The sequence below is a fragment of the Rattus norvegicus genome, chromosome 16, assembly GCF_021556685.1.
Source record: "Rattus norvegicus strain SHRSP/BbbUtx chromosome 16, alternate assembly SHRSP_T2T, whole genome shotgun sequence".
Lineage (NCBI taxonomy): Eukaryota > Metazoa > Chordata > Mammalia > Rodentia > Muridae > Rattus > Rattus norvegicus.
In genome coordinates, this window is record NC_141549.1 from 5,253,158 (window position 1) to 5,265,487 (window position 12,330).

At 48.3% G+C, this 12,330-nt stretch overlaps 1 protein-coding gene across 6 annotated transcripts in view; it reads left to right on the forward strand.

The window, feature by feature from the left end:
* The window catches only part of Actr8 (actin related protein 8), a 26,825-nt gene continuing 14,495 nt past the window's right edge, over positions 1-12,330 (forward strand). For 5 of the 6 annotated variants that reach the window (XR_015639461.1, XM_087588578.1, XM_087588576.1 and 2 more), the window contains exons 1-11: positions 23-205; positions 3,919-4,089; positions 5,185-5,295; positions 7,031-7,135; positions 7,396-7,569; positions 8,136-8,229; positions 8,433-8,565; positions 9,374-9,527; positions 10,091-10,186; positions 10,882-11,022; positions 11,714-11,978. Coding sequence is in view for 5 of the 6 variants with exons in the window: in XM_087588578.1 (XP_087444704.1) it covers positions 83-205; positions 3,919-4,089; positions 5,185-5,295; positions 7,031-7,135; positions 7,396-7,569; positions 8,136-8,229; positions 8,433-8,565; positions 9,374-9,527; positions 10,091-10,186; positions 10,882-11,022; positions 11,714-11,978 (1,567 nt within the window). In the remaining variant the exon portion in view is untranslated. 6 annotated transcript variants of the gene reach the window in all.

Genomic DNA, 12,330 nt, shown 5'->3' on the forward strand with positions numbered 1-12,330 from the left:
GCCTGCGCGATGGTTCTCCACTGCCTACTGTGGCGTCGGTGTTCCTGAGCCCCGGGGTTGTTGGTGGTCGGTGGTGGCAGAGATGACCCAAGCCGAAAAGGGGGACGCGGAGAACGGGAAGGAGAAGGGCGGGGAGAAGGAGAAGGAGCAGCGCGGCGTGAAGCGGCCCATCGTGCCCGCACTGGTCCCCGAGTCGCTGCAGGAGGTGAGGTGCAGGGGGTTTGGCCTTGGTTAGACCACGGCTAGCCTGGGCCTCGGCCGCTGGCGGGGGCCCAAGGGCCGGGCGTAGCCGGAAGCGTTTTGGTCCCCTCCCCTGCACGCCAGCCTAGGTTGCTTGTGTGAAGTATCGGTGCAGGGCAAAGCCAAGTCCGCGGTGCACAGCATCCAGGTCTCAGCCTCCAGGTCTCAGCTGTAAGACGTCACGATTTAGCAACAGCCTGGCTCTCAGGGACGCCAGCAGATACTTGTTCAGGGATGGTTAGAGCTCTACCCCGTTCCTTTCTTTGCAGATCTCACAGTTCACGTTTAAAAGCAGGGAAAAGGTAGCCTGTGTGTCAATAACAGGATAAGTTTAAGTCAAAAATTTAAGAGTAGCATAGCTCACACTCTCACTAGCCAGGGCTTACTGATAAATAAAGGAAATACATTCCTATTGGGCAATGGGCCACGGAAGTGCACAGCTCCCAGAGAAATAGGGAGGGGTTGGCTGTTGGATTTCCCGTGGACCATTTCAGAACCTTCTCCCTCTCCCGTAGCTGCGTTAAATTACCTAACTGGTAGGGCTGTTGTAAAATGCACAGTGTAGTGTACTATTCCGGAGGACCCACAATGTGTATCTCCTCCAGCCTCGACAGAGGAGGGCAGAGGTCCCGGGAGGCTGGAGATTTAGAGTGAGGTTAGAATGCTTTTGAGCAATTCGAGGTTTATCAACATTTATCAATCTGTGGGTTGTAAACCCTTTGGGGGTTGTATGTCAAGTATTTACATTATGATTCATAACAGTAGCAAAATTTCAGTTACGAAGTAGCAACAAAATAATTTTATGCTTGGGGGTCACCGCAGCATGAGGAACTGTATTAAAGGGTTGCAGCATTAGGAAGGTTCTAGGGAAGAGAACTACCTGAGAAACTTGTGTCAGGAGAGGATGAAAAGGATTGGAGACATAGCTGTTTAGAATTGACATAGACCATACAGCTTTTCAGTGTCCACACAAGCTCCGTAGCCTCACCTCTTGACTGAAGATAGTGGAGAATTTTGGAATTGGATGCTAACTTGACGGTTTTGGGGTGCATCATTTTCATTTGCAGAGTTTACATTTGGGAGCCACTCAGTTGAGTCACCAGTAAAAAGGCAAAATTAAAAAAAAAAAACCAAAAAAAAAAAAACCAATATTTTAAGGAAGTTTGAGTTTACGATTTTACCTTGGGTTTCAGATTGAACAGTTGGCATTCTCTGAGGCCACCAGTTCTACATCCAAGCTACATGGTTAACTCTGGCCTCCTCCCAAGAACTTGATGAGTGCAAGTGGCAGGCTGAATTTATAGCATTTCTGGTCCCTTTTCTACACCCCAGCAAGTTTTGTCACATGCTTTGACCATCCCATACCCTCTGTGGCACTTGTACTTCGTGGACTTTTCTCAGTCTTAGGTTAAGTAACAAGTAATTCCAAGGAAATGAGTAAAACGTACTGCTAGGTTTCTTTCCTAACACATTAAAATACACAGTTACTAAAAAATTATAATTGTCCATACATAGCTGCATTCTCTAGATTTTCTTAATCCACATACTGCAGCCTATGGGTCTTTGATAGTCCAGGTGTCCCTGATGGGTAGCAGCCTTAGGTGTTTTCCCCAGTCCATTGGCCGATGTCCTCCGTGGCAGTGATGCTGACAGCATGGGAAACAAGACAGGAGCACCCTCTTCATTAGGGTTTGTCGTATGTCGTGGAAAGGAGGAAGGTTGTGCGATCATATTATGAAGGGACCAGCAGACTACTCTGGGTGACGTTTAATTCATTCCCGAAGGGAGGAGTTAGATGGAGCTCAACTACAGAGAGAACCCATTGCAGGCGGAGGGGTTAGTGTTGCTGAAGGCCCCAGCGTCTTTGAGGTTTGTGATCAGCAGAAGCCTGGATTGAAGCTGGGCAGAGTGGCACATGCTTGTAAACCAGATATTGGGGCCTGGGTTGAGAGGGTTAGGTAGACGGAAAGGACAACCGTCCTAGAGCTTGGCAAGGGCCTGACAGAGGAGGTTCCAGCCTTCCTAGTATTTGTGAGCCTCAGAAATGTTATGAAAGGAACTACACAGCGAGGGCAGGGTAAAGGAGGTAGGTACCAGGGAATTGGGCTGGGATTGTGGCTCTCAATAGACCATTTTGTTTTCTTTCTTTTGAATAGAAGCTCTTTAAAAAAAGAATCATTCTAAAAAACATTATGTGCATGTGTGATGTGGGTGTGTGTGTGTGTATGTGTGTGCACATCTTAGTGCGGCACCCATGGAGTCCAGATGAGGGAACCAGATGAGTGAAGTTGGAGTAGGAGGTAGTGAGCTGGCTGACATCGGTGCTGGGAACCAGACTCTGGTCCTCTGCAAGAGCTGTACTCTTAGCCCTTGAGCCATCTGCCTATTCCAGACTCCGTGATTTCAGAGGCATGGCCAAAGTCCGTCCTTCCCGGTACTCTCTGGTGAAACTTTGGGGGGTGGGGGCGGGCAGAAGTTTTCCCAAGTGAGCTTGAATTCTCTCCCATGAGAGTTACAGACGTAAAGTAGTTATTCTGTAAAAGCCACAGCCATCGCCTTACTCCTCTGGATTTGTGCTGTGTTGTCAGTTCTCGTTCACTCTTCTGACCTACAGGGACAGAGTTGCAAACTCTGACTTTAAACCCCAGGCTCTTGCCAGATCAGGCAAACGGCACGCAGAGAACACAGGGGACAAACTCAAGTTGTTGATGACTATTGCCTCCAACACTGGGAAGCAGTAGTTCTCCGCTGACTTTCCTCCCTGGAACTCCTCGAGCAGACGTGATTGATGGTATTAGTCACCCCAGAAGCTTTGCTAGTTAGCCACTTCCTCAGCCTCCTGGAGCTTCTCCATCTGAAGATCTATAGGGACGGCTTGGCCCTTCCTCTTCACACACCACCTCCCCCCCCCCTCCCGTCTTCTCTTTCATCCCTCTGTCTTTCTTACTAAATGGAAAGTTCTCTGATCGACTACCATTCGACCTACATTCCCTGCCATCTAAATGCTCAGAAACTGTATCCTGATCTGCACTGGGGGATTTTCATTCCTTCCAGTAAGAATTTATGAAGAGTGTACTGTAAGTCAGCTCAAGGGAACACAAAGAATTTGCATTAGAAGAGCAACCATCATTGGACGCCTCCCAGCTCCTCACTGAGTGGTTTTCTGGCTTTTCTGTCCAACAGTCTCTGCTGGTTTATGTCAACTTGACCTACGCTAACGCCATATGGAGGAGAGAACCTCAACTGAAAAGATTCCTCTATAAGACTGGGCCGTAGGCAAGCCCACCCGTAGGATATTTTTAACTGGTGATTAATGTAGGAGGGCCAAGCCCACGGCGGGTGGTGCCAACCCTGGGCTGGTGGTCCTGGCTTCAACCTGTTGAACAAGCCACGAGGAGCAAGTCAGTAAGCAGCGATCCTTCATGGCCTCTGCATCCAGGTTCCTGTCCTGTTTAAGTCCTGCCCTGACTTCCTTTAATGATGAACAGTGATGTAGAAGTGTCAGCCAAATAAACCCTTGCTCTCAAACTGCTTTTGTCATAGTGTGTCATCACGGCTGTTGTAAGCCTAACTAGAACATAGTGTTTGCAGGAAACATCGGGCGATGTGTCCCCAGTGTGTGAGCTAACCTATCGCCTGTGTCTTCCTAAATTCACATTTGTTTTTCTCTGTCTGCAGCAAATCCAGAGCAACTTTATTGTCGTCGTACACCCAGGCTCAACAACGTTAAGAATCGGCCGAGCCACAGACACGCTCCCGGCCAGCATTCCTCACGTCATTGCTCGGAGACACAAACAGCAAGGGCAGCCCCTGTACAAGGACAACTGGCTCCTAAGGGAAGGACTAAATGTAAGGCAGAAAGCAGGAGCTGGGGACCGCCTAGGGTTGTTACCATGGGGGTGGGGCTGGGGTTCTACTTTCTAAATATAATACCACTCAGGGTTGCAAGTATAATTTTCATCTCAGTTAGTTTTGTGTCCTGTTACTATGATAAAATACCCTAACAAAAGCAACTCAGGGAGAAAGGGTTTATTTTGTTCACAAATTCAGGCTACAGTCCACCATCATGGGGAGGTCAGGGTGGCAGGAACTTGAAGCAGCTGGTCACATTCACAGTCCAGAGCCAGTTGAGAAACGTGTGTGTGTGTGTGTGTGTGTGTGTGTGTGTGTGTGTGTGTGTGTGTGTGTGTAGGTGTGTGGGTGTGCGTGCGTGCGTGCGTGCATGCGTGCATGCGTGCATATATCTGTCTCTGTGTGTCTATGCCCACGTGTGTGTGCTCAGCTCATTTTCTCAGCTCAGGCTCACGGCCTAGGGAATGGTGCCACCCAAAAAATAATTTACAATAGTAAAGTAACTTGAAATACTTCTTGATTTATTAAAAATATGTAAAGGAATGTGATATTGTTACAGAGTCAGAAAGATGAGCATTATATGGAGGTTTGAAGAACCTCTGAGATACTTTTTTTGAGACAGGGTCTCACAATGTAGCCCAGGCTTACCCAGTACTCACTGTATAGACCAGGCTGGCCTTGAACTCATAGAAGTCTGCCAGCCTCTGCCTCATGTGCACCCCTATGCTTGTTAGTAATTTGAATGGTGCTGAAAATTTTTATCGGTCACAAGACACTTGAAGTTACAGCTTTTTATCAGGGTTCCATTTTGACTTTTTGTCTGTCTGTTTGACTCTTGGAATAAGATCTGTCCTCGTTGTCCAGGCTTCTTTCTCTGGATCCCTATCTCAGCCTCTCTGTTCGTGGATGCTGGCATGTACTAGCACGTCTAGCTCTGGCTTTCTTAGGGTTGCCATGTCTAAGCAAAGATTCAAGAGCTGCGACTTGTTGGTGAGAGATGATCTATCCACTGACAGGCGCACTGTAGCGTGACTTGTTGGTTTCTATTTCATTAAACATTTCATACTCATCGTCTTTCATCTCTCTCTCCAGAAACCTGAAAGTAATGAACAAAGACAAAATGGCCTTAAAATGGTGGACCAGGCAATATGGTCTAAAAAAATGTCAAACGGTACAAGGCGGATCCCTGTGTCACCAGAACAGGTTTGGTCAACATTTCCTTTACATTTAGTATTTTTCCACGTCTCTGAATGTCGTCACGTGTTGAGTAACAGGATGTGTGTGTCATGTATCCCTGGAGGAGTAGCGCCTATGACAAGACTGACTGACTAGTGTATCTCGTGCACACCTGGGCTCTGGGGCCCGGCCTGGGGCCCAGCCTCCACAAGTGTACAGTATGTGGAGACACAGTGTTCTGCAGCCAGCGTTACCACAAATGTGTTCATGTATGTAAATATCTAAAAGGCGTGTTGAGGCTGGAGAGCTAGTCCAGTAGCTAAGAGCAGGGCTGTTCTTGTGGAGGACCCACATTCAGTTCCCAGCACCACACAGTAGCTTACAGCCGTCTGTAACTCCAGTTCCGGGATCTGAAGCCTTTTGCTGGCCTCCCAGGGCATCAGGCAGGCATGTGGTACACATACATGCGTGCAGGTAAACACTCACACACATACAGTAAAAACCAATACAGCTACAGTGTACAGCTCTAGGGTACTCATGAAGCTGCCCTCTGTGAGTCAGGAGGGAGTGGTGGGTAATTGTGGAGGCCTAGAACACGTCTCTCTCCTACTGTAGACTTCCTAAACGCCGTACACTAAGTTGATTTTCTTTAATGTCTTCAATAATAATTTACAAACCTTAAAACGTTTCAACGTTTTTTGGAGAAAGGTCTTGTTTGTTTGGTCTGTTGGAAAACATTGCATGCATAGAGAACCGGATCATGGAAAACCATGGACTAATGACTCTGTAGGAGTCGAGTTTGGGGGACTGGAAGGGATTACCTACGTTTGGGAACTGCAGCCGGAGTCATGTGCTTGTTACTTAGGGCGTGAGATGCATTTTACCAGCAGCACCACCATCCACAGTAATGCACTGAATGGTCAGCGCCACAGTGGAGTTTTGTGACTGCTTCCAGTGTTTGATGTTGCTCTTACCCCACCAGGACATTCGGCTTCGTGGGCATCCACAGCTGCCAGACAGGGCACACATCTGACCTGAGCACGCAGGAGATGCCCGCATATCACAGCTTTACCCTTTCATACTAACACTTAAAGATACGTTACTTACAAGCACTGTGGAGCTATAAAAAGTCTTTCTTTATATCCACACCCGATAGGCTCTTTGAATTTATTTTTTCTACATCTGAACTTTTTGTTTAAACCAAGACAGCCACCCTCCCAAGCCCACACAGTTTCAAGATCACCAGTGTCACTGTCTTGTCCCATGGGGAAGTCTTCATGGGCAATAATGTGTATGTCACAGTCTGTTCCTCTGATACTCTCTTCTACGTCGCCTCCTAAAGGACCTGCCTCGGGGCTGGATTTTTTAAAAGCAGGGAAGTAGAAGGTATACACCCCAGACAGGAAGTAGTGTAGACTGAAGCAAGGATCCTCATGTCGGGGTCGTGCATTGTGTGGTTCTGCACCCCGTACTGTTGTGTGGCGGCCGCCTGCCTCCCTGAGCGTCACCACACAGATGGAGCTGTACGTCAAGACTGGGTGTGCCTCCAGGTTTCAACTCCATTGTGATACTCCAGACCCACGCTAAAACATGTGCCCTGTCACAAAGTGCTGTGGTACCCGGCCGTAGCAGGACTTGCATATGTCCCTTAAGTCATTATGCCGATGTGAGTTAGAATTTCCAAAAAGAAAGGGAGGACACAGGGCACTCCTACACTGCCCCGCCTGCAGAAGTCTAGCTCTGACTCGATTTCTGTTTCCAGACACGCTCCTACAACAAGCAGATGCGACCTGCCATTCTAGATCACTGTTCTGGAAACAAATGGACAAACACGTCTCACCAGCCTGAGTATTTGGTAGGAGAGGAGGTAAGAAATGTTGACAATGAATGAAACAAACAAACAAACAAAAAAAAAATAGCTGATCTTCCTGAAATTCACTCTGCTTCGTCCTAACATTTTTAATCCTGTTTTTGAGAAACAGAAATGTACACTGGCCCTCTGAATTGCTAAAAACTTCATGCTCAGGATCTAGAGCAGTCAGAAAATACTAACTTTCCGGCCTTAGTTTTGAGTGAGTCCAGAAAACCCTTAGGGACAGTTCTAACCATGTACTCTTCCTTTCCTAGGCTTTGTACGTCAACCCCCTGGACTGTTACAACATTCACTGGCCTATCAGAAGGGGTCAGTTGAATATCCACCCGGGTCCTGGAGGCTCCCTAACAGCTGTTCTGGCGGATATTGAAGTGATATGGTCTCACGCGATACAGAAGTATTTGGAAATCCCACTGAAAGATTTAAAGGTGAGAGGAAATTCCCGTTTATCTGGGTTGTCTTTGAGATTCTTGGTCAGTACAAGTATTCATTACTGGTGTGTGTGTGTGTGTGTGTGTGTGTGTGTGTGTGAGAGAGAGAGAGAGAGAGAGAGAGAGAGAGAGAGAGGGAGGGAGGGAGAGAGAGAGAGAGAGATAGTGTCCTTGAAACACTTAACTTTTGGGTAGTGAGGATATCTTTGCTTCCTGACTTAATCCTGTCCAGTGATTTCTCTCCCTGCTTCATTGGTGTCTGGGTGCTACCCTGAAGCCGCTAAACTTGATCACATGAGTAGCTTTTCTTTGTACCTCACTCAGACACGTTACCCCCTACAATTCCATGTCACAAATTTACAGTGATTCTACGGAGTCAGGGAACTTAGGGTGGTCCTGGTTCTTCCTGAAACCAAGAGGCCTGGAGCACACGGAGTTTTGAGGTTTTGTTGAGGGCCTGTGTCCACAGCTGCTGCTCTGTGCAGGGAAGCCTCCACAGGGGACAGGCACGTGGCCGTGACGTGACAGGTGTTGACCCGTTCTTGTTTCTCACTGTCGTTCAGTATTACAGGTGCATCTTGTTAATCCCAGACATCTATAACAAACAGCACGTTAAAGAGCTGGTCCACATGATACTGATGAAGATGGGCTTCGCAGGTATGTCTGAGCCTTGAAGCTGCTCGTTCTCACTGACGGGCCTGACTGAACCCACTGGCTTATTTAAATGTGTATTCCAAAGGGAGTGGTGTTCCTTACAGTTTGCCCAGAAATCTCTAGGCTCCTAAATTGAGTTGATCATTTGTTCCATGGTGTCTGCTGCTGTGCGTGTGACGGCCACCACTCTGCCTCTTCAATGGCAGGGATCGTGGTCCATCAGGAGTCAGTGTGCGCCACGTTTGGGAGTGGCTTAAGCAGCACCTGTGTTGTAGACGTCGGGGACCAGAAAACAAGTGTGTGCTGTGTAGAAGATGGGGTGTCTCATCGGAACACACGGTAAGGCTCTTAGCGAGCGTCACAGTCCGTTCAGATCCCCTCAGGCAGACGTCACCTATGAGACGAAGTCTGCACAGGAGTCCAGAGAGACTGGGGTCTAAGTTCTGGCAAGGCCACCTTGTCTGGCAGGTGGCCCTGTCCTTACAGAGCTTCCCAGCTGCATCCACCTTTGTATTTCCTGAGCTGCGGAGTGCTGTGCAAGTCAGCTTTGTGCCTGTCCATGGTCGTTTACTCCAAAGAGCTGTGTTAAGCGAGCCATGTAGAAATAAGCCAGGTTCTTTCAGGTCTACATTCTGTAGCGTTTTGAATATCTGATTTCCTTATCGTAGTGGTGCAAAGTTCAGTGGTGAGTGACTTGACAGAGTCTATCTCCTCGTGACATCACTAACACACGTGAATAAAATGAGTACTGGAACAGATCTGCTTGTCCAATTCTGTAGTTTTCAAACTACCTGTCTCCTCCGACCGTAATGGCGTGCCCCTCAGAGACCTGCACTAGGGGATGCTCTCGCTGAGCCTTGCTCTCCTGGGTGCTTTGTCCGTGCCTGATTCCTTTATATGCGAGTGAGTGAAAAGCCAGTCTGCCACGTGGGAAACACGTGAATCTGTCAAACCGGTCTTAGCTATGTTTTTCTAGTCCAGGATACTTCTTTATGAACAACTGGCTGTTTTATGCATTCCGCCGCTCGTTTTGGCTAGAGTTCTAATCTCTCATCTAACTGGCCTTTTATTTCTTACAACAGATATTTCTTACAACATGCCGTGAACCTTCTGAACTGACAGATTAACCATCTTCTCTTAACTTTAGGCTTTGCCTGGCCTACGGGGGCTCCGACGTGTCCAGGTGTTTTTACTGGCTCATGCAGAGAGCAGGATTCCCTTACAGAGAGTGCCAGTTAGCAAATAAAATGGACTGCCTCCTCTTGCAGCACCTTAAGGAGACCTTTTGTCATTTAGATCAGGTACGAACAGCATTGGTAGTGTTGGTTAGTAAACTGGTAAAGCCAGGAAGTGGAGCTCTTCTGCCGTCCAAGCTCTTGGGTGGAGTCAGGGTTATGCCCATGGGGTCTGACCACTGTGCTAGGGGACAAAGGCTGAAGGGAAATGAATGACACATAAGGAGATAGGTGCAGATGTTCATGTCTTGTACAGTGTATTATCCGCACTTAATCATCCCATTGCTGAGTGCGGATTGCTTCAGTTTTAAACTTTATTCGGGTGATACAAACCTTGGGAAATGTCAGTGTTCCAGCTTTGCAAGGTACATAAGGGTACACTCTTCCTGAGTCCTGACCTATACTGATGTCCGTCAGCAGTGACAGCCAAAACAGTATGGGTGGCAGAAAGCTTGGAAATTAAGTAGAGAGATGAGGTACAGCTGAGCTCTTGTTCTGTGAAGTTTGCAGTAAGTGGTACAGAGTTGGAGGATAACCACCGTATATGTGGGCTCGTACAGTGGAGCGGCTCGTGTAGAACTGACGGGGTTACTCACACTCCTACTGACAGCGTCTTTTCCTGGAATCAGGACATCTCCGGGCTTCAGGACCATGAGTTTCAGATTCGGCACCCGGACTCACCTGCCCTGCTTTACCAGTTTCGATTGGGAGATGAAAAGCTCCAGGTAACCAGCAGGCGTATGTGCTCGTGGGTGGACAGGAAGTCATCCCTGCTGAGTGAAACAAGGAAGCAGAATCCTCAGCGAGGACTGCGCGGGTTGAAGCTGGCTCCTTAAGTCGTTGTTCGCCGAGCCAACGTGGTCCTGTGAGAGGAGAGTAGAACAGATCTGCCCGTCTTTTCTATAGATTGCACTTTAGTCGTGTGTGTATGTGTGTGTGTGTGTGTGTGTGTGTGTGTGGAGAGGAACAATGTACATATATGTGTGCGGGTGCCCACAGATCCCGCAGAGGGTCAGACACATCCTGGGGCTCAAGTTACAGGTGGATGTGAGCTGCCAGCCTGGGAGCTGAGCTCAGGTCCTCTGCCAGGAGTCCTCCTCACTGCTGAGCCACCTCCCCACCACAGACTCCTCTTTTAACCGTTAGGAATCGGTGGGTTTTCGGGTGGCCACTGTTCTCGCTAGGGAATCATAAAGTAGATTCTAAGGCATTCGCTTGATGGTCAGTTTGAGAGTCCCACATGCTGTCTTGCCGCTCATCCATTTGGATTATGAGTTTTCTGGTCTGATGTGCAGTCCCTTTCCTAGAAGGAACGCTGCCCCACGTGACATGGAGCACTGTTTGGTGGCTTTCGTCTGGGGAAGAAACTCTTTCCTAGGAGACACAATCTTTCCCTAAGCGTTCTCCCTTCCATGCCCAGGCTCCAATGGCGCTGTTTTACCCAGCAACCTTTGGAATCGTCGGACAGAAAATGACAACTTTGCAGCACAGGTCCCAGGGAGATCCTGAGGATCCTCATGATGAGCATTATCTGCTGGCCACACAGAGCAAGCAAGAACAGGTAACAGCAGCTCCTCTGGGAGAGGGGACATTGCCTCACTATACCCAGAGCTGACGGCTCCTGTGATCATCGGTGCCGCCTAACAGACCACTTGGTACTGTTTTCAGAACAGTGTTTGAAATGTTATTTGTTCTGTACTTAATACAGAAAATATTACTGGAGACATAAAGCTGAATCGTTTGTTTGTTGAGTCCAGCAATCAGATGTCTACTTGGGGGGCATAAACTATAGTTCTTAGCCTCTGATCTGGTGTGAACAGCTCATGGCAGAGACCAGGGGTTGAGACCTTGCTCATTTCTGTTCCTGTCCTAGAGACAAGAAGGAGGTAGATTGGGTCTGAATGAGGATTCTGTAACAGTCACTAGCCTTCGACTTCCATTGTTGACATACCCAGTTGAAAGTGAGCTGAGGGAGGGTCTAGGTGGATGTTTCCGTTTTCAAGCCCACTGACAGATAGTACAGGTCTATCACACGGCCAGCGCCTGCTCTGGCCTTGGCCAACATCTTCACTCGCATGCCCAGCTTACTTGAGTATGTGTGTGTGTGTGTGTGTGTGTGTGTGTGTGTGTGTGTGTATGTACTATGGTAAATTTTGCTTACCCTATTCTGAGGTCCTAGAAGGGACTCTTGATTGGACTGCACAATGTCTATTGTGCTCAGACCATAGATTGCTTTCTCTCTTAACTTACAGTCTGCAAAAGCTACTGCTGACCGCAAGTCTGCATCCAAACCCATTGGATTTGAAGGGGATCTCCGTGGCCAGTCCTCTGATCTTCCAGAGAGACTCCATTCCCAGGAGGTGGACTTGGCTTCTTCACAGGGAGACTGTTTGATGGCCGGCAATGAGTCTGAAGAAGCCCTCACTGCACTGATGTCCAGGAAAACTGCCATCTCACTGTTTGAGGGAAAAGCCCTAGGCCTTGATAAGGCCATCCTCCACAGCGTGGACTGTTGCTGTAAGCTCACCCTGGGTACAGTGGACAGTGTGGGTGCAGAGACGTGAGCTGGGTCACTGCTTGTGAAGTGCGGCATTTTCTCAGACGTCGTCAAGCCTGTTCCACCCTTGCCTTGCCAGAGGCTGGGGACACAGCAGTGCTGTGCAGGTGGTTCCTGACCCCATTGCAGTTGCTCTGCCAGTCAGAGATTAACACATTTTACCGGGAAATTACAGCTCCGGTAGATGCTAGAGTTGAACTCCGGAGCCCCAACTGGGCTTCTGATCAAGACCTGTAGTAAGGAACTCTCCCTTCTCTGGAGGAGCTGTAATCGTGGCTTTCTTGACTCATGTGAGAATTGTGAGCAGTAACA